Source organism: Bos indicus, chromosome 18, assembly GCF_029378745.1.
Source record: "Bos indicus isolate NIAB-ARS_2022 breed Sahiwal x Tharparkar chromosome 18, NIAB-ARS_B.indTharparkar_mat_pri_1.0, whole genome shotgun sequence".
NCBI classification, from domain to species: domain Eukaryota; kingdom Metazoa; phylum Chordata; class Mammalia; order Artiodactyla; family Bovidae; genus Bos; species Bos indicus.
In genome coordinates, this window is record NC_091777.1 from 60714529 (window position 1) to 60742508 (window position 27980).

The 27980-nt window shown below is 43.7% G+C and overlaps 2 protein-coding genes across 2 annotated transcripts; both read right to left on the reverse strand.

Annotated features, from left to right (window-relative positions):
- Nucleotides 1-602: 602 nt before the first annotated feature.
- Nucleotides 603-10108, reverse strand: LOC109572014 (zinc finger protein 677-like). Its single transcript, XM_019978544.2, is given in 5 exon segments — nt 603-774; nt 777-2260; nt 4068-4221; nt 6884-6951; nt 9990-10108. Coding segments are annotated over 4 exon segments (1692 nt in total). The 5' UTR covers nt 6899-6951; nt 9990-10108; the 3' UTR covers nt 603-735.
- Nucleotides 10109-14581: 4473 nt separating this feature from the next.
- On the reverse strand, nt 14582-16678 carry LOC139176990 (protein FRG2-like-2). The gene is made up of 4 exons (XM_070770242.1): nt 16462-16678; nt 16050-16130; nt 15741-15818; nt 14582-15456 (listed from the first exon to the last, which is right to left on the reverse strand). The coding sequence occupies exons 1-4, from the start codon at nt 16676-16678 to the stop codon at nt 14987-14989; spliced, it is 846 nt and encodes a 281-aa protein (XP_070626343.1). The 3' UTR covers nt 14582-14986.
- Between the last annotated feature and the right edge of the window lie 11302 nt (nt 16679-27980).

Below are 27980 nucleotides of genomic sequence, written 5' to 3' on the forward strand. Positions count from 1 at the left end.
TTGAATCTGTTACAATATTCTTTCTGTTTTATGTTTTGTTCTTTTGGCCTCAAGGCATGTGGGATTACCTCCCTGACCAGGAATTGAACCCCCACACCTCCTGCAATGGAATTGCGGATTCTAAGCCACTAAACTACCAGGTAAGTCCCTTGGCTATTATAAATAATGGTACAATGAACAATGAAGTTCATATATTTTTTGAATAAGCATTTTTGTTTTCTCTAGGTAAATGCCCAGATGTGCAATTGCCAGATTATATGGCAGCTCTATTTTTAATTTTTGAGGAGTGGCCATAGTTGGCCATAGTAGCTACCAATTTACAATGCTACCAAAAGTGCTTGAGGGTTCCCTTTTCTCATCTTCACCAACACTGTGACTTGTCTTTTTGATGCCAGCCCATTCTGACAGGTGTGAGGTGGTATCTCATTGTGGTTTTGACCTGCATTTCCCCGATGATTAGTGATGCTGTGCATCGTATCATGTACCTTTTGGCCATCTGTAAGTCTCCTCCTCCATGATGGAGTGTCTCAACCTGAGTAGGGCTTGAATACTTGCACAAGTTTTGTGTCAGGCATTACATTTTAAGGTTTCTTTCTACTATGAATTGTTGGATGATCCCCAAAGCTCAAGTTCGGAATAAAAGCACTGCCACATGTGTTGGATTTATGTCTGTTTTCAGTATGCCTTTTTTGATGCCTAGTAAGGCTTGCAAATTGGGTATAAGCTTTGCCACATTCATGACATTTGTAAGGTTTCTCTCCAGTATGGATGGTTTTATGTTGAGTAAGGTATGAACGCATTGTGAAAGCTTTGCCACACTCATTACATTTGTAAGGTTTCTCTCCAGTGTGAGTTCTCTCATGACCCCAAAGTTGGGAACGTTGGATAAAGGCCTTATCACAGTCTTTACATTTGTAAGATTTTTCTCCTGTATGAATTCTCTGATGTGCCATAAGGCTTGAACGTTGGGTAAACCTTTTGCCACACACATTACATTTGTGTGGTTTCTCTCCAGTATGAATTCTCTCATGACCCCAAAGTTGTGAAAGTTCAATAAAGGCCTTACCACACACATTACACTTGTGTGGTTTCTCTCCAGTGTGCATTTTCTGATGTCGAGTAAGGCGTGAAAATTGGGTAAAAGCTCTGCCACACTCACTACATTTGTAAGGTTTCTCTCCAGTATGGATTGTCTCGTGCTGAGTAAGATTTGATCTCATGGTAAAGGCTTTGCCACACACAGTACACTTGTACGGTTTCTCTCCAGTATGGATTTTCTTGTGTTTGTTAAGGCTTGACCGCTCGGCAAATGCTTTGCCACATTCATTACATTTGTAAGGTTTCTCACCACTGTGCATTTTCTCATGACTCCAAAGGAGTGAATGCTGGATAAAGGCCTTACCACATTCACTACATTTGTAAGGTTTCTCTCCAGTGTGCATCCTCTGATGATTTTCAAGGTGTGAGTTTCTACTAAAGACCTTGCCACAGACATCACATTTATATGGTTTCTCTCCTGTGTGCACTCTCTGATGCGTAGTGAGATTAGAACCCTGGTTAAAGGCTTTGCCACACACATTACATTTGTAAGGTTTCTGTCCAGAATGGATCCTCTTGTGATTTCTGAGGTTTGAGCTTTTGCTAAAAGCCTTCCCACAGTCATTACAGTTGTAAGATTTTTCTTCAGTGTGTGTTCTCCTGTGTTGTGTGGGTAACACAGTAGGTTCCACAGTAGGAGGAATTCTATGAAGTGGGGAAACTGAGGAACCATTGTTAACTGACTTCTCAACTTGAGGGCCTCTATACATTTTCTCCTCAGTTGGAAATCTCTGCAGTTCAGCCACCTGCGCCTGCAGCCTTGCTCCAGTTCTATTGTCCAAATACTTCGTATCTTTGCTTCCAGCAATGCTCATGTTATTTTTCACTGTTAACCAACTTCTTATGAATGGCTTGTCATGCATGAAATATTCATATGTATTACTTCTTACAGAAACACTCTGAGGAAAATTAATTAAGGATTTATTATCCTGATCTTCTCTCTGACTGAGATTTTTGTTATGGGTCAAAAGCACTTTTTTGTCATTTCTTGCATCATATCCCCACTCACTCTCATTCTTCTGCATATTTTCACAGACTTCCTTGAGGTCAAAATCCTTGATGCCATGGTTTTCATCTCCATATAATTCTACTAAATTAATGTTCTCTCTTGGTGATAATTTGTTAATTGCAAATCCAGCAGAAAGGATTCCTATAAGATAATCTGGAAAATATATTGAATTACATAATTATACAAAAAAATGTGTTTAATAGCATGTGGCAATATGATATAAGAAAAAAATATTTTAAAAAGTCTATATATCACAATGGGTTTCCCAGGTGGCGCTAGTGGTAAAGAACCCACATGCCAATGCAGGAGACATAAGTGATGTGGGTTTGATTACTGGGTCAGGAAGATCCCCTGGAGGAGGGCTTGGCAATTCACTCCAGTATGTGTGCCTAGAGAACCCCATGGGCAGAGGAGCCTGGTGGGCTACAGTTCATAGAGTTGCAAAGAGTCAGACACAACTGATGCAGCTTAGCAGGCATGCATGCATGCAACCCATGATAAATCTAGCAGGTTAAGTTAATAAATAACCACAATTATGCCAAATAACAGTTTCTGGCATTCTAAAGGATTCTTCCATAAAAACAGAAGAAAGAATATATATTCCAGAAGGAATATATTATAGGAAAAGTGAAATATATTTTGAGAATTACTGAAGTTTGTCTATCTTCTGAGAAGTTCTCTCAAGGATATAAAATGTGAAAGGGAACAAATGAAACAGTCCTAGGGTCAGGACAACAGAGAACTTGATATGTATTAATTGAAAACCAAGAGAGATCAAGGGGAAAGATGACTCTCGAGAGAGCCATCTCAGTCCCTCTCAAACTAAAGCATCAAAATGGTCAGCGGTGTCCCTTTATAAAATAGAAAATATAATGTTGTAGGCCACAACAAAGCCCTTCCTCAGCTCTGAATGAGCCACAGCATCATGGTGGAATGGAGTTTAAACTTTTATATATTTGAACAAGAGAGTGACAAGTTTGAGTGTATGGAATGGATCTCCTTTTAGATCCGCTAAGAAACAAACTGTTATTTTTCTACAGATAATTCCCACTTAAGGAGAATTTCCCAAGCAATATTTAATGGAGCAGTTTACTCTGTGCGCACTTGAGCTCCTATCTGTATTCCCATCTCAATCTATTCATACTTGTCTGATTTTCCCCGATTTTCACTTTGCCTTCCAAAGTCCAGGGCTCTTTCCCTTGCTCTAAGATGAAGATAACATTCAGCTTATAAGAGATTTCAATTCATAAAGTAAAATGGGACATGACATGCTAGGCTATTACAGAACACATGCCCAGCTTTTTGTTCAGCTAAGAAAGAAAAGTATAGATGGGTCTAGAAATGTATCATAAAAATTAGTCAACTGACTGCCTCCTGAAGTTTTAGATTAAGTAGGGTCAGGAAAATCCACTGCAGAACGGATAGGCTACCAACTCCGGTATTCATGGGCTTCCCTGGTGGCTCAGATGGTAAAGAATCTGCCTGCAATGTGGGAGACCTGGATTTGATCCCTGGGTTGGGGAGATCCCCTGGAGGGGACAGCAACCCACTTCAGTATTCTTGCCTGGAAAATCCCATGGGGTCGCAAAGAGTCAGACACAACTGAGCCACTAAGCACACCACAGCACGGCGTGCAAATTATCTAATTAACTTTTAAGAACTACTGAATCAAAAACACAAAGGTGGAAGCACAGAATGAGATGTTTTAAAAAAATGTGCTGTAATGCTTTCTGACTACTAATATTCTGCAACCACCATTGATTAAGCACGAATGCCCAACTTCTAACAAAATGAGAAGTTATAGAGTGATAAGCCATGTCATGAAGCCTTTTCATTCTGAATCCAAACAGCTTCAATCACTCTCTTAAGAACAGGGATTTGAAACTTTAACAAGCATGCCAGGGGATTCCAAGTTTGAGACTCAGAAGGGAAAACTCAAAAGATACATAGAACTAGTTACCACCTTCCGGAGAGAAGTTATCATCACCCAGGGAGACCAGGTTCCTGTAGGTCTCCAGCATCACATCCCTGTAGAGGGCCCTCTGAGAAGGGGCCAGGCATTCCCACTCCTCCTGAGAAAATTCAATGGCCACATCCTTGAATGTAAATAGTCCCTGAAAGGAAAGCACATTTCGCCAAGTGGACAAGGAGCAAGCTCCGAGTCTGACAAAATTACAGAAACAAACGTGTAAGGATTGACTTGGCTGGAGCGAATGTCCTGACCGATCTGTAAGATAATTTTGAGCAAGTTACTTTTCTCAAATTTTTTTAAACTGAGGTGAAATTCGTGTAACATAAAGGTAGATATTGTAAGGTACCATTCAGTGAGTGGCATTTAGTACCCTCACAATGTTGAACAAACACTTGCCTATCTAGTTCAAAAACATCATATCATCGTTAAAGGAAATTTACCCATTTAACAATCTCTTCCCGTTCCTCTTTGCCCCCCATCCCTGTATACCATAATGCTTACTGTCATTATGCATTTACCTACTTGTGATATTTTCATATAAATGCAATGGTACGAAATGTGAGCTTTTCTGTGTGGCTTCTTCCACTTACAATGGTTTTTTCAATTTATCCATGATATGGCATCAGTACTACATTCCTAAAGTATTCCTTTTTCAGGGCTGAATAATTGAATTCTATGACTACAACACGTTTTATATATCCACTCATCCTGATGGCCATTTAGTTGGTTACCACTTCTTTCCTAATTTTAACAGTTCTGCTGGAACTTTCATGTACAAGTATATGTGCAAATACCTATTTTTAACCTTTTTTTTTTTTTTTTGGCTGCACCTTGTGGTATGTGGGATCTTAAATTTTAGTTCCCCAACCAGAGATTGAACCTGTGCCCCCTACAGGGAACTGCAGAGTCTTAACCACTGGACCACCACAGAAGACCCTTTAATATTTTTTATTCGTTTAAACACAGTTCTCCCACTTTCCTTTAGTTCTTTGTCCATAGCTTCCCGTAGCTCTCTAAGGATGTTTAAGATGGTTGATTTAAAATCTTAGAACTTGCAAATTCTGTTCTTCTTTACAAACACCATCATTAATGCAGTAATCATGCTTAAGCTCTGGTGAAAGAAATGGCAACCTGCTCCAGTATTCTTGCCTGGAGAATCCCATGGACAGAGAAGCCTGGCAGGCTACAGTCCACAGAATCGCAAAAGAGTTGAACACAACTTAGTGACTAAACAACTACAACAACAATAACATGCTTAAGCTGCTCAATCTGGAGAAATCCTTAGGCATCTGTACTGAAGCTGGCCTGCTCAAAAGCAGCCACTGTGAAATCTTTTATAACAGACACAAATGTGAAACCCTTGTGTCTTCATGAAGAGAATGATCCAATGAGGATGTAAAAAGGAAAATCACCTCTATGTTTACTAAAGTGAAAATAACTCCAACATGTATGGCTTGTGAAAATTTAAACTTGCAGAATAAATATCATAAGAAAACATTTACCAAAAAATATTTTCTAAAATCACATTACAATATAAGATGCATTTTTATTAAGATTTGGGTTGAGAACAAAGAGTTGTTCCTGATGGAGACATTAAGTGATGCTGGAAGACGTGACAGAGAAAGGGATATTTTACTTAAGCCTCTAATCTGCATCACTATGTGGAGTTGAATCACAAGTGTATATACATGAGATGTTTAATACAAAAAAAAATAACACTATTTGTTATGATGATCTGTGATCCCTGATGTTATGACTATAACTTGCTGAAGGCTCAGACGATGGTTAGCATTCTTTTTTTAGCAATATACAACACTGAACAACTATAATGGTAGAATCAGATCATGGCTCCAGGCTTTCTGATGGCACAAAGTTCTGCTCCTATGTCTTGGCTGAATTATAACCATTTTAATCGAAAACACCTGCTACATGAGAGCCCCTATTGGAATACCTGGGTCTTTCAGCCATGAATGTGGTATGAATTATATATAGAGCTTTTCCTGTTAGGCAATTAAGTTAATTCCATTTTTTACAACTAATTATGTACTAAAACAAGACTTCCCAGGTGGCACTAGTGGTAAAGAATCCACCTGCCAGTGCAGGAGACATAAGAGACGGGTTCAATCCCTGGATTGGGAAGATCCCCCGGAGAAGGAAATGGCAACCCACTCTGGTATTTTTGCCCGGAGGACATGGACAGAGGAGCCTGGCAGCTACAGTCCATGGGTTCGCAAAGAGTTGGACACAACTGAAGCAACTTAGCACAGCACATGTACTAAAACACCCTCTTCTACATCCTGTTTCCATTTTGGAACTTCCCATTTTAAAGTACTGATATTTTAGAGTCAGGAACACAATGATTCACTCAACTTCAAATGCCTTCAAAAGCGCGTTTCCCCATATAAGTCTTCCTTTCAGACTTCAGGTATTGTGAGCATTGGAACATCACTTATCATATGTAGTCTCTTTGACCCTGGTTTACATGGAGCTGCAAGGGCTTGCAGAAGGGTTCTCTGAACAATCCTTAGTGGCCTACCTCGCTGACACCACAGAGCCTACTCCTACTTCCAATCGTCTGAGTACAAAACCTTTCACAGGAGGATCGCCTAAAAGGACCCTCTTCCCAAATGCAAGGTCACTAAGTCACACTGAGGAGGAAATCTGCAGGGAGATGAGAGGAGATTCAGGGAAGGCCCTGTGTGTGATTAAATATTTTAGGCAGGAAACTTCATAGAGAAGTTTAACAAGTCCAATTCATGTCATTTTAGGAAAGAGTTAACATCAACAAAGAATATGACTTTTACCTGGGAAAGGGCCATCCCTTCTCCTTTCTTTCCTCTTCCTCTGAGCTTCTTTCTCAGGTAAGATTATTCTGTGTGACAAAAAAAAAAACAAAACACATCTTTTAATGTTTAGAATCAACAAACCTCCCTCCCCTGCCACAAGTATCCACACACAAAGAAACTTCCTCTGGGGTAAAGAAGGTCCCCAGTGACTGGAGGGATCGGAGACAATGAACTATCAGGAGACCAATATGTGAGTTTTCACCCCTTTTTTCAACCCCTTCTCCTGCTGGAACCCTCACTCTGCTGCAACTGCACCGTCCTTTGTCCATATGACATTCAGCCAAAGGAAACTGTCTCCTCCCGGTTCCTGGCTCCTTCCTGGGCAGCCAGCATCCAAGGACTGGCTGATGCAGGATAACATGCTTATCCATCCAACAATCTGGGCTTCCTTGGTGACTCAGACAGTAAAGAATCTGCCTGCAATACAGGAGACCCAGGTTCGATCCCTGGGTCAGGAAGATCCCCTGGAGGAGGGCATGGCAACCCACTCCAGTATTCTCGCCTGCTTAATTTTTTGTTCATAATCTCTGCCTTCAGTAAAATATCCTTTATATTTTTTTACGACAAATGTCATAAACCAATAAATACTGTTTTTTGCACTTAGTTACTGTGCTCCAATGTTTACGTGAAGACTATAATTCAACAATTATTCTAAAGCCACACTAGGGCTTCACTGATGGCTCAGTGGTAAAGAATCTGCCTGCCAATGCAGGAGAAGTGGGTTCCATCCCAGGGTCAAGATCCTCTGGAGAAGGAAATGGCATCCCAGTCCAGCATTCTTGCCTGGAGAATCTCATGGACGGAGGAGCCTGCTGGGCTACCGTCCTTGGAGTCGCAAAGAGTCAGACATGACTGAGCAACTGAAGAAGAACAACACAGTCACTTTAACTTTTTTTTTCTATTTTGTTGAAATATAATTGATGTACAATACTATGTTAGTTTTGAGAATACTACAGAGGGATTTGACATTTTCAAACATTATGAAATGATCACAATAAGTCTTAAGAAAAAGACTTCATGTTATGATACAGAGATAGACACAAGCTAAGAGAAAAGTTATGTCTTTATCTCTGGGCCTAGGCCCTCTGCCCTTAAGTTTTTCATAATTGTTGGAGGACTGCAGCACTTTTCAAATTCTCATTGTAACTGGCCACTCATCCCAGAAAACCACCAGATGCAAAAACAAGACCAACTTTGTAAATTATTTCTCTCAGAGGATCTCATTTGCTCAGACTCAGAAAACCGGGTCTACTTTACTTCTCCATGTTACAGGTGGTGCACGCGTCTCACAGGGGAAAGGATTTACCAAGTTACTTTGAAGAAGTCTGAGTTGAGTGAGCAGAACTGAGTGTAAGTGGTAGCCTTACACTTTTATAGGTTTAAGTAGAAAGAGTTTATCCTATTTGCAGATTACCTATTTATTTCTAAGCTAGAGAGGCTTCTTTTTCAGGGTTTAATGAAAGACAAACATTTTATTCCTCTACTGTAGAAAAAAACAGAACAAAAAATGCAAGCCACATCAATCCAGCCCATCCTTCAACATCTGCAGAAAAAGGATGAAGGGGATGAGCGAGGAACATCTATTCAATTCTTAGCTGGAGACTTCAGCTCAGAGCTCACTAACTTAGCAGATCTTTTAAGGGAAGAATAAAGTTGTTAAATACCAAAGTAACTGGTGAATCTAGGTTTTGAGTTTTAAAAGATTATCAACATTCATAACCACAGGCCTAATGAAATACTGTAGTTATTTACCAGACATCACAGAAGAGCTCCAAGTTAGGATATAAAGCACATAAACCTCATAATGTGAACAATCAAATTAAGAGGGAAAATAATCTGTAAATTTAAAGGAGAGGAAAGCAGTACCGTTAACAATGGCCATTTTAGCAGCTTCCTTGGTGGTCTAGTGTTTGGGAGTCTGCCTGCCAGTGCTGGGGATATGGGTTTAATCTATGGTCCAGGAGGATCCCACATGTCTCAGGGCACCTAAGCTGGTGCGCACAACTACTGAGACCATGTGCTGCAACTTCTGAAGCCCGCAAGCTCTGAAGCCTGTGCTCTGCAACAAGAAAAGCCACTGCAAAGAGAAGTCCAGTGCACCATGAGTAAGAGTAGCCCCTGCTTGCCAAAACTAGAGAAAGCCCTTGCAACCAAGGAAGACCCAGCACAGCCAAAAACAAAAATAAGTAAGTTAATTTTTAAAATAGTCATTTAAACAAAAGCACCATGTGGTGAAAGAAATTTGTGTTCCATTTCTCGGAGGAGGACCTAGAAGTGACTGAGGTAAGCCTTCTGGTTGAATACGGACTGCAAATAGAATTATTATCTGATTCCAACACCTGGTTTTGCAACTCTCATCTCTTCTGCATAATTTAGACAAGTCAACAAATTTTATAAAAATTAGGTTGTACAGCCACAAATTCACTATTTCAGAACTTAACAGTCCATACCCAATCTACTCAATACTCACCTAGGTTTGGGTACCCCTGCTTTCTCCACCACTATGTGCTTTTTTTCCTCTGTATATCTCTCTGGATCCTTCTGTTTCTCTTCTCCTTTGCCCATTTCTGCGTTTCTTTCTCTCTTTTCTGTGCATCATTTTGTTTCCTTCTCTTTCTATTCCTCCTCCCACAGTCTGGCCTCGCCCTGTTGCAATACCTGACGTTCTTCCTGCACAGTATTTCTGATGCCTCACTAGTTGCAGAAACTTCTGCCTCAGTATTCCCTTCCCGCTCTCCTTAGAGGGAGGTCAAGGATGATCCATCCTCCAGGACTGAGGACTTGTCAGAACGAAATCGGGCCGAGGAGGGTGAGGTCGGGCAGGGGAGCCGGGAGTCGGATAGAAGTTAGAAAGGGAGTCAGAGCAGGAAAACAGCGCTACAGGAGGTCAGCGTCTATACGGACCGAAGGCAGAAAGTTGGGGCCGGTGTCTGCCTTAGAGCGATTTTAACAGGAACCGGGCCCAGACTGCCGGGACCGAAAAAGTTTTCAGGTGACGCCGCAACAGGCGAAATGAGAGGACTCAGAGCGAGAGCGACGGCCGCGTTCAGGGGTTTTAACTTACTGCGAGCCGCTCCAAAACCCCGGTCGGGGGCCGCGATGCCCGAAGAACGCATAGCGCGGTCACCAACGAAACCAAGACTTTCTCTTCCGAGTGTACCCGTTGTTACGCGGAAATCACTTCCGGCTCTTCAGGGAACTGCGCGTGCTCACTGGGGCGGGGCGGGGCCTGGGCCCCCGCGGGGCGGGGCTGTGGCTTTCGGGTGGATGGAGGGGGCCTCCGCCTGTGGTCCTTGATCTGGTCCTCGGACCGGCCCCTGGGAGTTTCTGGTTGCTCCTCTTCCCTCTGGACAGGTTTCTGTACTTTGGATCCTCCGCACTTGTATGCTGTCCTTTGAAGCCAGGCCTCGGTGCAGAATTAGAGATGCACAGTCCACTTCTATTAGAAGCTGAAAGTTGAGAAACATGGACAGAAAAACGTGGTGGGCTGCAGTCCATGGGGTCGCAGAGTCGGACACTACTGAGCAACTAACACTTTCACTCTCCCCCACCCCCGCACCCACTTACGTGGAAAGAGCCAGCAGATGAAGAAACTGGATTCTCTGAGCAGCGAGGATGCAGGAGCCCTGGACCTAGGGCGGGGCTTGGCGCTGTGGGCGGGGTTGGATCCCGGAACTTGAGACCTCAGGCAGTTACACGTTTTTGAAAGTGAAAGTGAAGTTGCTCAGTCGTCTCCGACTTTGCGATCCCAAGGACTGTAGCCGGCCAGGTTCCGCTGTCTATGGGGGTTCTCCAGGCAAGGATACTGGAGTGGGTTGCCATTTCCTTCTCCAGGGGATCTTCCGGACCCGGGGATCGAACCAGGGTGCCCTGCATTGCAGGCAGACTCTTTACCCTCTGAGCCACCAGGATTATTTATTTTAAATTTATTTATTTTTGACTGTGCTAGGTCTTCCTTGCTCCTTAGGCTTTTCTGTAGTTTCCTTGTGTGGGCTTCTCCTTGCAGTGGCTTCTGTTGTTGCCAAGCCTGAAATCTAGACCTTTCTGGCCTTAGTAGTGGTGGTGCAGGGGCTTAGCTGCCCTGTGGCATGTGGAATCCTCCCTGATAAGGGATTGAACCCTTGTCCCCTGCATTGGAAGGCAGATTCTTAACCATTGGCCCACCAAGGAAGTCCCACAGCTTTTTATTTACTTAACCAAAAGCTTGAGTTTTAGAGCAGGTGATGGACACTGGTAGTGTGACAGGAAATGCAGAATTGTGCATGTGGGAAATGTGCAATTTTATACTCACTTCCCTCCTGGGCTTCCCTTGTGGCTCAGCTGGTAAAGAATCCACCTGCAATGTAGGAGACCTGGGTTCCATCCCTGGGTTGGGAAGATCCCCTGGAGAAGGGAAAGGCTACCCACTCCAGTATTCTGGCCTGGAGAATTCCATGGACTGTATAGCCCATGGGGTCGAAAAGAGTCGAACACAACTGAACGACTTTCACTTCACTTTCCCTCCAGAGTATAATTTAAACTTCTGTTTCCCATTCATTTGGAGGCATCAGAAACTAAGTGAGGAAAAATTTCAACCCTAAATATGTCATTGTCCAAGGGACGCCTTTGGAGATTGTGCGCAAGGAGTAGGCTACAGTCGGGCACTTGAGAAAGAAGCTTTAGGAAGGAATTCAACCATATATATATATATGTGCAGTATAAATTTTTTTTTCTTTGACTTGTATCAGGCTAGTGGATTTGAAGAATAAGACCATTTCGATAGAAATTTCCACTTCCCAAATATCAACTATTAATGTTATCTTCACTGTAGTTTTGCTGCTTATTAACTTTTCTTATGCACTTTGGCATATTTCTGAATGATTTATCAGTTGAGAATAAACATATCTCCTTTGTCCAAGGCTCTGGTGGAAAACTCCAAAAACCTTTGGAATTTCCGCTAACTGAACACTGTGCTCTATAGCAGAAACTGATACAACATTGTAAATCAATTACCCTTCAATTAAATATAAAAAACAAGATTGGAGTTTCCTGAATGACAGACGTGCTTTTGTTATTATGTTAAAAAGGCAACTTTGAGTGGGGGATCCATACAAAATTTTGGAATAGGAGCTTGGACCCCAGAAAAACCAACCAGGTTATGAGAGAATTGGAATATTACACAGTGGTGAAGCTCAATGAACTAGAGGTACATATGTAAGAAGAAAATCTTCTTGAAAACAATTGGGAGAAAAGTCATGATACAAAATTAGATAGCATAAAGACATGTATATAAACATTTTGCACTCACAGAAAATAATATTTAGAGTTAAAAGTATGTATGTGTTAGAATTTCTAAAAATGCTTGGGAAAGACAAAGATCAAGTTATAGTTGTGTATCAGATACATATGTGATCAAATGAAAATGCAAAGTAAATAGGAAATAAATTTCTCTTCCGGTCTTGTGGATGAGACCTGCCAGGTCAATTCCCATGGACACCCATGATTAGATCTCATGTGAATGCATTATATTGGATGTCAGAGGGAATGAAAAGCCCAATGAAACAAGAAGGCATCTTGAAACCAAAGCAGGGAGGCAAGGATCTTTAGGTAATCAATGAATCAGTTTATTGTAGGGTGACTGACTCCAAGAGCCTGATCTAGATCAGGGTGACAGTGATAAGATGAAATTTCACAGCTGCCCTCCACACTACCCCAGAGCCATTCTGACAACTCTACAGTTAACCTAGGCTATCTGGGTAAATGCTTGGAAGCAGAATAAATTTTCCTAAAATTTATGAATGGATTTTGTCTCTTCTAGGATCATCACATCAGGAGAGGGAACAGATAAAGCATCCATTTGTTCACATGGGACTAATTCAGTAGCATCTCTGTTCTCCTGTTTTGATAGATGTTTACTGATGCAACTTTCATGAAAATTTTGGGTTTCATGGTATATTGGTAATGCTCAAAAGTTTTGTGAACACTCCATGGCTTGTGAAACTGTGACCTCATTTCAGATGGAATCTAAAATTTTAATGTAAAGAATGAATGCTATAAATGGTACAGTTTGCAGAATATCTCAAATATTACCCATGAAAATAAAAAATTTTACATCACCAAAAACAGACCTACATGGCATGTTTATAGAATTATGTTGTCTCTAAAACAGAGGGCTTCCCTGGTGGTAAAGAACCTGCTTGCCAATGCAGGAGATGCAAGAGATGCGGGTTTGATTCCTGGGTTAGGGAGATCCCCTGGAAGAGAGCAGGGCAAACCATTCCAGGGTTCTTGCCTGGAGAATCCCATGGACAGAGGAGCCTGGCAGGCTACAGACCACGGGGTCACAAAGAGTTGGACTCGGCTGAAGCAACTTATCGCACACGCACGCCCCAAAACTGGAAGGAACCCAAATGTCCAACAAATGGTGGATAAACAACCACTAGTCAATCTGTAAAACTGAATGGCAGTCAGCAATGAAAAACAATAAACTCTTACTCTGTGTAAAAACATGACTGAATACCAAAGGCATTATGCTGAGTGACAGAAACATACAAATGGATAGTATTCAGCCTTGGAAAGAAAGGAAATCTTGTCACATGCTACAGAATGGATGCACCTTGAGGACATTATGCTGAGCAAACTATGCCAGTCACAATAACACAAGTATCATATGATTTCACTTACCGAAATATCTAGAGTAGTCAAATTCATAGTTACAGAAATAGTAGGATGGTAGTTACTGGGGACTGAGGGGAGGGAGACCCAGAGAGTAATTTAATGGGTACAGAGTTTCAATTTTTCAAGGTGAAGAAAGTTCTAGAGCTCTGTTGCCTAACAATGTGGATATATTTGAGCTTTGTGAATGTCTGTGTGTGTCTCTGTGTTATCACTGTTTTTTTTATTACCATTATACTTATAGTTAACTTCCATCACCATGGTGGTGGTTTAGTCGCTAAGTTGTGTCTGACTCTTGCAGTCCTCAGGCTCCTCTGTCCATGGGATTTCCCAGGCAAGAGTACTTGAGTAGGTTGCCATTTCCTTCCCCCAAAACATTACTGTTTACTTGGTTACTAAGTGATATGGAAATAAGATGACAAAGGCTAAAATAAATTTCTGAAACTTTAATTTCATTTTTGTTACATAAAAATTATATACATTTATATGCTGAGACTATACGATTCCAGTGTAAAGTGCAAATCAAAACTATACGGAATTAAATACAATAATATATAAAGCCAACAACAATATATATATGAGATTTAATATCCTCTGTGAAACCATGGCAAATTGAAATCTATGAAGCAGGAGAAATCTAAAAGTAGGTACATAAGAATAAATACAAAAGGTCAAGAAACCTTTTCATATATCTTGACTTAGGTTTTACCTAAATTAAACAAAAATATGTTTAATATCTAAATTAAACAAAAATATGCCGCATGGTGGCATCACCATCTTTCATCAAACTGAAAACTGTAAACATTTCCCAAGACAGATTCTTATTAAAGCTTTGTGAGTATCTGCCTCCATGGCCTGGAGGGGAATGAGGAAAGATCTAGTGCTTTTTCAGGAAAAAAAAAAAAAAAGGATATGAATATGTTTTCAGTTCTACACTTCAAAGTGTGCAAATACATGTGAATTACATCCTGATACTTGCTCTCATTATAAAATAATGCCAGTGTGGTACATGCACCTCAGCTTTAGCCCTCCAGAGAGGCAAGGGGCCTGGGAGTTGGTGGGGTGGGGTGGCGGGGGCAGGGGGAAAGAGGCAGGTAGGTGGGAAAGGTGGTGGTTATTAATACACCAACTTGGTTTTTCCAAGATACTCAAAGTGCATGCATTGTCTAGCATGAATTTTAAACTCTGTAATCTGAATCCTCAAGGAAACCCAGATTTCACATTCTGAGTCCAATTTTCAAGTTCCTTTCCTATCACCACCCCGGGTTTGTGACGAACAATCGGCCCTGCTGGTCATTTTGGAGAATCTAGGGGGTTTCAAGGTTTGGCTCTGTCAGAGCTGTGGTCTCTGCTGAGTAGGCTTGGGTCCCCCTGGCTCAAATCAAGCTTCTTCTGACGCTCTGACGTCTAGAGAAGAGGTGGACTGGCCTCAGAGCTCGGCCCTTCTACTCCATCCTTGGTTGGCCGCAGGGTACCCTGCGCCGGGGCCGGAGAGAGCCAGCCCTCAGCAGGGAAGGCATAGGCCGCCTGGTTGGCCATGGTGTATATGGTCTGCGCCGCGGCCCACAGAGGCTCCCGGAGCTGGGCCAGCTGCTGCCAGCACTGCGGGGAATATCCCGGCTGCTTGTGCATGTGGACTATGCTCTGATAAATGGCCTCGGACATATAGCGCAGGGAGGTCACGAGGCTTTTTCGTAGTGGAGGCAACTGGTCTTCGGGGGACCTGGATCTGGGCCGCCGACTGCGCCCAGGGCGCCTCGGGTGGGGTCTTCTGGAGCGAGGAGCCCGGGTCTTTTCGCTGGAGCTGCTGCGGCCAGACTCAAGCACCTTCCGTTTCTTGTTTTCCGAAGTCACACTGGGTTCATGTGGAGAGGCCCCTACGGACAAAGCATGCGGGTGAGAGACCTGCCACATCAATTCCCAAGGACCCCCCATCCCAGGGATCTCACCACGCGCCTTCAGGTACACCCCACCTCTCCTGCACCACACCCTCAGCTCTAGAACGAGGTGATGCTACACCCATCTTGGGCGCTCAAATGCTCCAGGGATCCCAGAGTTTCTAAATGCCTTCAGCCATTGGACAACCCCCTTTGTGCCCACGCACTGGACAGGTCACCTGCTTTCTCTTCACACACCTCGAGACCCAAAAGCAAGATCCTACCTGTTCCATCGCAGGTGCGGTTCCTGGAATCCATCTTCCGCTTTCTGGAACTCTCGGAACTGGAACCGCGTTCTGAATCTGTGAATCAGGTGAGAGTTTTGAGTGACTGCTTGCAACCCGTGCCTTGGCAACCTAGCTGATCCCCGACACACAAGAAGCCAAGATCGCAACAAAAGCTGGTTTACCCGCTACGCATCCTCGAGTTCAGGATGGGCAAGGCCTGGCGGCCAAAGCTCACCTAGTTCCCTGCTCAGAGAGACTGGGGTACCCCCTGTCCTGTCCCTCTTCTCCAGAAAAATTAAGTCTTACCTGAAGGAGCAGTGTGTCTGTTTCTGTCTTGGGTCTCGTTTTCCTTCGAATTATCTTTCTCATCCATCTCGGGCTCTGATCCTGGAAAAAAGGGGGAATTAAATGACTGCCCACCTTGGGGGACACTGAAGTGTTTAGTCCATCCCTCGCCCGTATTTTGGGGCAAATCTCTCAACTGAGGCCCTGCAGACGCATCCTATATGAACTGGAGCAATACGGTTCTTGGGGATCATCGCCACAGTACTCAGAGCCCTCATAGGACTGGGGTTCGGCTCCTATCACCAATCTCCAAATAAAATACCCACAAATTAGATGTCCCTGATTCCATTCCTCCTTTCCACCCCAGACCAACAGCTCAGGTTCCTATCTGGCCTCTGGACGTGGCTGTCTAAGTGGAAAGAGAAGGTCTTGCCTTTTTCTTCGGATCGTTTCTCCTCCCCATCTGAGCCCCTTTCTTCCACGGAGTTCTGTTGGAGTTGGGAAGAGACTATTTTGCCTTTCCCTTCAGAGAGTTTCTCCTCCACATCAGAGCTCTTTTCTTCAAAGGAGTCTTGTTGAGATGGGTTCTGGTCAGTGGGTTGTTCCATGGAAGGGCTGTTGGGGTGCCGGTCTTCTGTGCCGGATTCCATCTGGAGCTCCAAACGACGTGCCTGCTCTCAGAGAGGTTCTGAGTGAGACGTGTCCACTGGAGGGATGAACCAGCCTTTTATTAGAACCTCAGGGGGCGTGGCTTGTTCCTATTGGTTGATTGGGTTATGCCGTCTTCTCGTGAGATTAGGAGCCTTATTTGTGGTTGTACTGTCAGACACGACTGAAGCGACTTAGCAGCAGCAGCGGCAGCCATTTCCTACTCCCTGGAATCTTCCCGACCCAGGGATCGAACCCTCGGCTCTTAGGTCTCCAGCATTGGCAGTCAGGTTCTGTACCACTAGTGCCACCAGGGAAGCTGTGGTTTAAAATATAAAAATTGGCAAAACCTAATTGTAGCATGTTGTTTCAGATGTATACATTTGAGAAAAAAGTGGAACGTATAAAGTAATGGTAAACACCTATAAAACATTCCATCCAATCAGGGGGACGGGATGGGTGATTAGGTTAGGATGATGGGATTATCTGGAGGGCATAGCCAGCGGGTCCTGAGACAGTATAAAGCCCAGCAGAAGAAGGATTTCTAGTCTGCAGTTGCTTCTCCAGTCATCTTGGTGAACATTCTGCCTCCAGTGGTTTTGTGCAGTGTCCACGTATTTGATCGGCTCAGGACAGGGGGCAAGGACACGGCTTAGTTCTGATTTCTCCTTGAGAACTCAAAGAATCCCTCAGAGAAATTGCTGAGTGGGACAAATCTATTGAGGACCAATTTGAGTGTTGAGATGAGGATTAGTTAATTGTTAAATAGCATTTCTTGGCATCGTGCCTGATTCACAAAATACTTCTAAAATGTCAATTTTTAGATGAAAGTCAAACTTTTTAAATAATGGTTACTCGGAGACTGATTTATGTATGTGTGGGGTGAGGTGTTGGATTATCAGTTATGGAGCCCTGTTGTCTTTGAGCAAGGGCTTTTAAAAACTGTGAGTTATTAACTTCTCTTTATCCTGGTGTACTCAGGAAAATTAGTTTGCAGCTGATTTAAATTCAGGACCCTGAATATTTTTAATGCATGAGGTTTTTTTTTTTTTCCTAAATAGGGTCTATTTTTATAGCAGTTTTTAGCTCACAGCAAAAATGAGCAGAAAGCTCAAATATTTCCATGTACCCCCTCCCCAACTCATGCAGATCCTCTCCCACTGGCAGCATAGGCTTAAGTATTTTAAACATAGTATATAATTGCAAAGTTGTACGGTCATATGTCTATCTTTCTAAGATCATATGGAATGCCAAAGACCAAATTATATATCTTCATTTCTACACACTGGATATAATTTGGAGTGTGACAGAATGGTTAACAACCACTAGAACATTCCATCCAATCAGGGGAGGTGGGCGGGGCTCTGTTACCATGTGATTAGATTAGGATGATGGTTACCTGAGGGTGTGGCCAGGAGGTCCAGTGGTTAAGACTCTGCACTTCCATGGGAGAAAGCCAAAAAATAAAAATATAAAATACTGAGTTACTCATATATTTTTATCCCAGTGTGTTTAGCAGAACATATTTGGAGCTGGTTGAAATTTAGGACCCTGACCATAAACCTGTAAGAGCTATGTGGAAACCAGAGTTACATTTTCTTTTTAGAAATTTTATTTTATATTTTTATTTTTTGGCCTCCTCCCATGGAAGTGCAGTGTTTTAACCACTGGACTGCTAGGAAGTCCCAGAGATGAGTTATTCTAACTTAATTTGTGTTTGGGAAGTGCTTCCTCAATACTTGAAATTGGTCATTGAAAATATGAAGAGGAAAACACACTTTATTCTAGACCATCAAATATGCCAGTCCCATGATCAGATATACCATGTGCTGACCCTTTCTTTCCTGTCCCTGGCAGAACTGTCTTTTCTTTTTCTTAATATAATCCATTATGGTAAATTTTATTTACTTCTTATGACAGCTTGTGGAATAGGATATTTTCCCACTGCAATCTATTTGTATTTCCATTAGATCCTATTAATTTTTTAGTCAACCCATTCCATCTTTTCAAAGAAGTTCCCTGAGTGAGGGGCTTCCCAGGAGATTCAAGGGTAAAGAATACACCTGCAATGCAGGAGACATGGGTTTGATCCCTGGGTTGGGAAGATCCCCTGAAGGAGGAGTTGGCAACCCACTCCAGTATTCGCCCCTGGAGAAACCCATGGACAGAGGAGCCTCACTGGCTACAGTCCATGGGTCAGAAGAGTCCGCGAGCACTGAGGGACTAATGCTTTCACTATATCGTTTAAATGAAGTAGTTATACATGTATCTTTCTAAAGTCTTAGGGAATGGCAAAAACCAAATTAGACTATTTTTTCAGGTTTATACTTCGAAATAAAGTGGGAGTGTAAAAGAATGGTGAAAACACAATACAACATTCTATCCAATCAGGTTAGGTTGGCGGGGCTTTGTCACGTGATTAGGTAAAGGAGATGGGGATATTGGGAGGGCGTGGCCAAGGTGGGGGTTCCTAAGACCTAGGCCAGCAGAAGGCATTCTGCTAAGTGGTCTCTTCCCTCTTCATCCAGGTAACTGCTCTGTCTCCAGCGGTTTTGCCCAGTGTCCACATATCTGAGTGGCTCTGGACAGACAGCAAAAGCACGATTGAATTCTTTTCTCTTTAGGGGCCTCAGTTTGTCCTCAGCAAACTAGGAGATTGGGAAAACTCTGCAGCGGTCCATTTTCAGGCATTGAGGTAAGGATTAGTTAATTCTTTGCTAGAATTTCTAGCACAGTGCTGATTCACAAAATACTTACGAAGTGTTAATTTTTACATGAAGGTTAATGTCTTGTATACAGTACAATGTTTCATTTATATAAATTTATATGTATTCTTTTTTCATATTCCTTTCCATTATGATTTGTAATAGGATATTGAATATAGTTTCCTGTACCATACAGTAGGACCTTGTTGTTTATCCATTTTATATATAATAGTTTGCATCTGCTAACCCCACTCTCTCACTTCATCCCTCCCTCACCCCTCGTCACCCTTGGCAACCACAATCTGTTCTCTGTGTCTGTGAGTCTGTTTCATAGATAAGTTCACTCATGTCGTATTTTAGATTCCACGTATAAGTGAAATCATAAGATCTTTGTCTTTCTGACTTACTTCACTTGTATAGTACCTCTAGGTCCATCCATATTGCTACAAATGGCATTATTTCATTCTTTTTTATGCCTGAGTAATACTCATATTTGGAGAAGGCAATGGCACCCCACTCCAGTACTCTTGCCTGGAAAATCCTACAGACGGAGGAGCCTGGTAGGCTGCAGTCCATGGGGTCGCTAGGAGTCGGACACGACTGAGCAACTTCACTTTCACTTTTCCCTTTCATGCACTGGAAAAGGAAATGGCAACCCACTCCGGTGTTCTTGCCTGGAGAATCCCAGGGACGGGGGAGCCTGGTGGGCTGCCGTCTCTGGGGTCACACAGAGTCGGACACCACTGAAGCGACTTAGCAGCAGCAGCAGCAGTACTCATATTTACCACATCTTCTGTATCCATTCATCTGTGGATGAGCATTTAGGTTGTTTCCATGTCTTGGCTATTGTAAATAGTATCACCTTATTTTTCATTAATTGGTACTCTGTTCCTAGTAGAAGAATATGTACATATACTTTGAATAAAAAGTAGCAGGTGAGATGGTAGGCAGAGAAGAGGGATGGGACTTGACTGTCCTGTACGTGGGAGGTTCTAAGAATGTGTAAAATTCAATGGCCTAAAATTCAATGTCTAAAATAAAATTTCATTTTCTTTACTCCACAGAGAAAGAGAATCTCTGGGGTAAAACCCCAGCGATGGACCCCAGCAAACTTTCCATGGAACAGGGTAAAGCATTCTTACAGGAGATCGGGATCCCACAAAGAGATGTAAGTACTCGAGGTTTTAGGTAGGGCAAGTAAGATGTTGAGGAATAAGGTGGACTTCCGCTCTGCTTTCAGTGCTAAGGTGGGCTTTCCTGTGCACAGGGGTGAAATTCAATGATGAACAACGTGGGTGCACATAGGAAAGGGTGCTTGGAGATTGAGTTCAATCATATGACCAATAATTCAGTCAATCGAACTCAATCAAAAATCGAGTTTCGATCTAATGGAGACAAAAGAGAACCAACATGCTACGGCTCTGGCTCTTCAGTTCTCACTTGGGGATTCCCAGTATTCCCTTAACACCCCACGTTCACCCCCTGCTGCCTGCTCCTTGAAGATAACGAGAAAACTCATCATGAGGTTGGAGGAAAGAACGTTTACACTCAGACTAGCGTTACATTAAAGACCTTAGGAAACTGGGAGTCTCTTTCATCTTCTGTAATCCCAAGGCTTCTTCCTGGGTGCAAAACTCAGATTGTATGTTGGTTCTCTTTTGTCTCCATCAGCTCGACTTGATGACAGAGAAATGGGTAGTTGATGCTTCTGTGGAGGTTCTGCTACGGTTCCCTCTGTTGCCAGGAGAGGACCCAACTGCCCGCTGTGTCCCCGATAAGAAATGTCAGCCTCCAGTGCACAAGCCTCACGGAGCTCCACAGAGACCTGAAGTCCAAGAGGAGAGGTAGGTCAGACGTCAGACAGTGATGTGGGTAGGGCCTGGAGGGATTCCCAAGGGCACAGATGTAGCTGTAGATTTCTGCTTGCATAGATTAAAAACAAGTTTGTTTTTTTTTTTCTGGAGTATAGTTGCTTTACAATAGGTCAGTTTCTGCTGTACAGCAAAGTGAATCAGGCACATGTATACATATATCCCCTCTTCCTTGGGTTTCCTTCCCATTTAGGTCCCCACAGAGCTTTGAGTAGAGTCTCTGATGTTATACAGTAGGTTCTCATTAGTTATCTATTTTATACATAGTATCAATAGTGTATATGTGTCAATCCCGATTCCTCCCTCCAAGAGACTTTAAAACAATTATTTATCTAGTTATTGACTATACTGGGTCTTTGATGCTGCACAGGCTTTCCCTAGGTGTAGTGAGCATTGTGTGGGGGGGGTACTCTTTCTAGTTGTGGTGTGTGGGCTTCTCTATGGCAGAGCACAGGCTCTAGGCACTCCGGCTTCAACAGTTGCAGCTCTCGGGCTCTAGGCACAATAGTTGTTTAGGCACAATAGCTTTAGTTTAGGCACAAGGGCTTTAGGCACAATAGTTGTGGCACACAGGCTTTGCTTCTCCACAGCATGTGGGATCGTCCAGGACCAGAGATTGAACCCGTGTCTCCTGCCTTGGCAGGTGAATTTTTCACCACTGAGCTACCAGGAAGACCCTCCCCCAACCATAGACTTTTGACTTGTGTGTCCCTCAACACAGCACAGCCTCAGCCTGGTGTGAGTTTGCACATATATGTGAGCTTGTACAAGGACCCTCAGACTGCTTGTTCATCTGCGGCTTTGTGCAAAAGCCTCTATTAAACGTTGACCTATGGGGTTGGGGTCATGTCTGAAATTTCACAGGTGTTCATTAATTTACATGTCACATCTTTGCAATGCTTTGTCAGAAGAACTGGCAGGTTTTCTCAGTAAGAAGTTGTTATGTGAAAATTGTGAGTTTTCTGAAAGTATGTGGGGAAAAATTCTATACATGTTGGCTGCCTCCGTTTTAGCTTTAATAAATATTGGTAGATGCTTAAATGTTGCAGGGAGTACCTGGCTAAAAATCCAAAATTCAGGCCCAAGTTTATGTTGAAATTCTCAGGGAGAAACATTAGAAGAAGCCCTGATCATAGCCAAGTCATCAAAACCAGGCATTCAAGGTTGCAAATCTAATTTCCCTGTTTGTAAATAAGAGGATTCATCTCAGGCAATGTCCCACTCTGGAACTAAGTAATGACGGAAGAAGATGACACATTTCACAGAATGGGACATGAGTTCATGAGTAGACCAACTCACAGAGGATGTGCCTTAGTGATCACTGAGCCCCTCATTCATTCAGAAGTGGGGGTATGATGGGCTTCTGTCTTTATGTTCATTGTTGTTCAGTCACTCAGTCGTGTCCAACTCTTTGCGACCCCATGGACTGCGGCAGGCTAGGCTTCCCTGTCCTTTACCGGCTCCCAGAGTGTGCTCAAACTCATGTCCATTGAGTCGATGATACCATCAACCATCTCATCCTCTGTCATCCCCTTTTCCTCCTTCCCTCAGTCTTTTCCAGCATCAGTGTCTTTTCCATCAGGGTCTCTGTGTTTACCTTTATTTTTTTTTTCTTGTGACTAGAAAATCCAATAGTCAACTCCCAAGGAAGAATGCCCAGAAGCCCCAGGAGGTGAGGCAGATAAAAAGTCACTACATTCACCAACTGCCCCAGAGACCCACTATGGCTCAGAATGTGAAGAAGCTACTGAGGGGACCTGTGGAGCGGAGGACTACTTTCTCAGACAAGAATAACAAGGTAGGTGGAAGCTTGGATGTTTCAAGAACCAGGGTGTCTGCATGCATCCCAGAAAGTGGATTTTACTGTGGAGATGTTTGCAGGATCTTAGTTCTCCAAGTAAGCATTGAACCCCTGCTTGGGGCAATGAACGTGCTGAGTCCTAACCACTGGACCACCAAAGAACTCAGAAACATCTGTGTCTTATGACTCAGATGTTCTTACTTATCCAAGGCTGGCTTGGTTTGTAGTATCCTCACCAGGACAATTGACCCATCAGCTCCTCTGAGGAGAAACTTTATTCAATGTTCAGTGTCATGTCAAGCTGGGTGTTTTTCCAATGCACAAACCTGGTTCATTTTTATTACCTTTAGACACTAGATTCTTTTCTCCTTGATCTCTCTCTCTAAAATGCTCTGTGGGCAGCACCATCAGTTCAGTTCAGTTCAGTTCAGTCACTCAGTCGTGTCTCACTCTTTGCGACCCCATGGACTGCAGCACACCAGGCCTCCCTGTCTATCACCAACTCCCGGAGTTTACTCAAACTCATGACAATTGAGTCGGTGATGCCATCCAACCATATCATCCTCTGTCGTCCCCTTCTCCTCCCACCTTCAATCTTTCCCAGCATCAGGGTCTTTTCCAATGAGTCAAGTTTTTCTCATCAAGTAGCCAAAGTATTGGAGTTTTGGCTTCAGCATCAGTCCTTCCAATGAAAAATCAGGACTGATTTCCTTTAGGATGGACTCGTTGGATCTCCTTGCATTGTAGGATCTCAAATTTCCTGGCAGCTCTGGTCCATGTCTTCTATCCCAAATCAATATGCAACTTCAAAAATCTGTCCTTATGCAGCTGATCCTGAAACAATGCAAGAGTTAGGAGCAGCAAACCTTAGTCAGTGGAAAATCCAACTATGACTTTAGAGCCAGCCCCGTAGTCCATTATACTTGCAAGTGGTTTCCCATCTGAGCATTCAACCAACTTTGGATGTGGTCATCCTACAGTACGTATGTATGAAAAATATCTGAGTGTAAATGGATCTGCCCCGTTCAACCCATGTCTCGAAGAGTCAACTGTATTAACCTTTGAAATTTGCCTGTGGGAACTTCTCTGGCAGTCCAGTGGTTAAGACTCCATGCTTCCAACGCGGGGGGCATGGGTTCGATCCCTGGTCAGGGAACGAAGATCCCACATGCTATATGGTATGGCTTTAAAAAAGTTGAAAAAAACTATAAAATAAATTAATCTTTGAAAAAAGCTTGCCTGTGGTACCTGTTAACTTCACACTCCTCCCCCACCCCCAGGTGACGTGCAGAAACTGTGGTGCTTTTGGACACCTGGCCACCAGCAAGTGGTGCCCCATGAAGTCCTGGGCTGGGGCCGTTGCTCCACAGCCTTTGGGCTCCAAGAAGAAGGAGAATCTGGAACCGAGGAGACCCCAGGACATCCAGGCTCCAACGTTCTTTAATGAGGCTGTCAGAGAGCAGGAACCAGAACCAAGGTGAGGAATCGTGGAATTCAGAATGATTTTGGTGGGGTGGGGAACACCTTCAGAGCTTATTCTAGTCCTGAGAATCATGATGGGGGAAGGGCCAGCAGCTCTCTTGAAAGGATGGAGAGAACCACCTGAGAGTGTTCAAGGATGAGACCTCAGGAGGGGAAGAGGCACTTCCGGGAGAGGAAGCTGCCTCTGAAATGGTGGAAGGACTTGCCTTTGCAAAAGTCTCAGAACCTTGGCCACCTTCCTCACCCCAAACAGGGGCTAGGACCAGGCTCCAGGGCTGCTCTTGGCTCCTGGTCAGTGGTGAAGACAGAAAGGTAGGGGCATCCAGACACTTACATGAACTGTTCTGCAGGCAAGAGGTGCCGCAGAGAAATGCTGTTCCCCAGACCCACCCTGTGAGTTGCCAAGGGAAGACGCAGAGACAGGAGCCTGAAGATTTGCGTGCCTTCATGAGGGTGAGTCTTGCCCAAGCCCCCCAGCTCTGTCCCTCCCTTCCATCCCCCTTGTGCTTCTATGTGATATAGTACTCTTGCTTGGAAAATCCCTGGACGGAGGAGCCTGGTAGGCAACAGTCCACAGGGTCGCCAAGAATTGGACACGACTGAGCCACTTCACTTCATGCCTCTCATGTGTGCAAGGTCATGTTAAACCCAGGCTGGCCGCTAGGTGTCCTGTTTTTTGTTTTCACTTTCTATATTTTTCAGGTTCCATTTTTTTTTTTTTTTTTTTTTACACTATGGGTTGGGGAATCCAAAATTCTGGTCCCACTATTTTAATTTTTTATGCAAGTAGGCCAGCAAAAGCTAGTGAAGGCATTTCAGCATTTTTATTGTGCAGTGGCTCAGTCGTGTCTGATTCTTTGCCACCCCATGGACTGTAGCATGCCAGGCTTCCCCGTCCTTCACCATCTCCTGAAGTTTGCTCACATTCAGGTCCATTGAGTTGGTAATTCTATCCAACCATCTCATCTTCTGTTGCTCCTTCTCCTCCTGCTGTTAATCTTTCCTTGCATCAGGGTCTTTCCCAATGAGTTGGCTCTTCACATTAGGTGGCCAACATATTGGAGCTTCAGCTTCAGGATCAGTCCTTCCAATGAATATTCAGGGATGATTTTAGCATACAAAGTGTTTTATCAGATGCCTTCTCTGACTTCAAGTCCAGATGAGGCATCTTTTAACTTGCAATTACTCCCAATTGTCCTCAAAAAGATAGTTGCTATTGACATTCTTCACATTGCATAGGAAAATGTTTCTACCATTGACCTTAACAATAGACAATATAGGGAAGTTTTCATGGCCATAACTGATGGGCAAAAGCCTCAGATTGGTATAGTAATTTTTCCCCTTGACCATCTCTGAGGTGGATTTCTCTGCAAATGTGTAATGACCATTTATTTGCATGTCTTTTCTGTGAAATTTAATTTTGTATGTGTTGTCTGTGTCTAATTGGGTTGTTCCTCTTCCTGTTGTAGAAAAAAACTCCTAGCATATATTTATTTTCTGTCTATTGTATTTCATTTTATTTTATTATATGTATATTACATATATATAATTATATTGTATTAGTCTGCCAGCTAATACAACATTTGTCCCAAATTGCTTATGATGTTCCTGTTTTCTATTACTATATTGTTGAAACGATCAGTGCCAGTGCCGTATTGCATTCAGTTAGATAATTCTGACTCCCGAGGTATCTAATGAGGTTCCTTCTCCCACAGCAACCCACCCGGCCGATGCCTGTCCAAACGTCCAAGAGGAGACCTGTCCTAGGCCCTGTCCTCATGGGTCAGCCACTGGCCCAGATCCCCAAGAAGAGATGACTCTGCCCTTGAACTGAGTGCTTGTGGACACAAGACACGCGGTGGACGCTAATGCCTCACCCAGCTGTGCAGACCTTCTGCCTGGAGGTCCCTCTCATGGCCGAGTCGACAGCCAGTGGGCCTGATGGTATCCCGTGGGATATTCCACTCCACCCGGCTTGCCCTGGGTTGTGTCTGTGACCTCTGGGCACAAAGCTAATGTCCTGATGTGGGCTCAAAGCCCAGCCCCCAACGTGCTGTACAACAGTGTGCCCAGAACTCAGTGCAGCTTCCAGGCATGACTTGAGAGGGCTTCCTAGATCCCTGTGCAGACTTGCCAGAATCTCTCACCAAAAGGCAAGACTTGGCCTATCTTACAGCTTCCAGCCCCATTCTCAGCACCTGCTCTGGGGCTGCCAGGCTCTCCCATGTCCCCTCAGTACACCTGGACTTGGATCCTGACAGGCACCCACGTGACCAGGAAGACACCAGCCGTGACGCCCAACTTTTTCCTGGCTGTACTCTGAGGCATGTGAAATCTTAGTTCCCTAACTGGGAACGAACCCTCACCCCCTGCATTGGGAGAGTGGAGTCTTTACCACTGGACGCCCCCAGGAAAGCCCCTTTATGCCTGCAGGCTCCACCCAACTCAGTTTGGCCGAGCCCTGTCAAGATCTGCAGTGTCCCCAGTGGTGGGAAGGAGACAGGAGGATGGACTGAGTAGTAGCACTGAAACATGTATTTTACCATGTATAAGATAGATAGCTAGTGGGAAGTTGGTGTAGAACACAGGGAGCTCAACCCAGTGCTCTGTCATACCCTAGAGGGGTGGGGTGGGGTGGGGTGGGGAGGTGGGAGTGAGTTTCGAGGCAAGGTACATATGTAGACCTATGGCTGACTGTTGTGTGGCAGAAATCAACACAGCCTTGTAAAGGAATTATCCTCCAGTTAAAACTAAATTAAAAAAAAAAAAAGATCTGGAGTGTCTCTAATCCCCACCATGAGTGTTTCTGGTCAGCCAGACAGAATTGTCTGTATAAGATGGGGTGAGGGCTGGCCAAGCTCCAATCTCAGGTGCTTCCTCCTCTCAAGAAGTCTACACTCGTTGGTCAGAACCCTCACAGCAGCGAGGAATCTGAGGGACAGGTGTGTCCTCGTCTCTTTCTCCCCTGAGTGACCGTGTGACCCTCCCCCTCGCTCCCATGGAGGGAGGCTCATCTTCAAGTCTTGCTAGATTGGGATGAGACTGAGTGGCGGAGAGTTGGGAAGATGTGGGCATCCCTGAGTCTGGTGAATCTGCACTTGCCTGTGCAGATTCTGGAACTCCAGACATGACTGGGGACCGGGGGACAAACACTGCCTTGACGTTTTGTAAATTTCTGTTGTATTTAAAATGGAGCTTGCGAAATTATCATAGGTAGTCCTTTGTAAGTTAGCTATGTAAGAAGTGGAATACAAAGAAACTGTTATAATGTCAGTAAAAGCTATGAAATTCATCCGTGTGGATGAGTAAATGACTAAAATATGGGTAACTGGGCAAAAGGCCTGTTTATGATTTTGGAAAATGTCTGAAGAATTTCAGTGTAAGTTCTCTTCACTTGGTTAAGGGCAATTATTTTCTTAACTTTTTGCAGTTTGTTATTAAAAAC

Bases quoted from the DNA above. Each gene is read 5' to 3' on its own strand.
- LOC139176990 (XM_070770242.1), bottom strand. From the start codon at position 16,678: ATGGAATCCGGCACAGAAGACCGGCACCCCAACAGCCCTTCCATGGAA. The intron at 15,819-16,049 runs GTAAGACTTAAT...CCTGATTCACAG, and splicing joins CAGACACACTGCTCCTTCAG to ATTCAGAACGCGGTTCCAGT. The intron at 15,457-15,740 runs GTAGGATCTTGC...CTTTGTCCGTAG, and splicing joins CCGCACCTGCGATGGAACAG to GGGCCTCTCCACATGAACCC.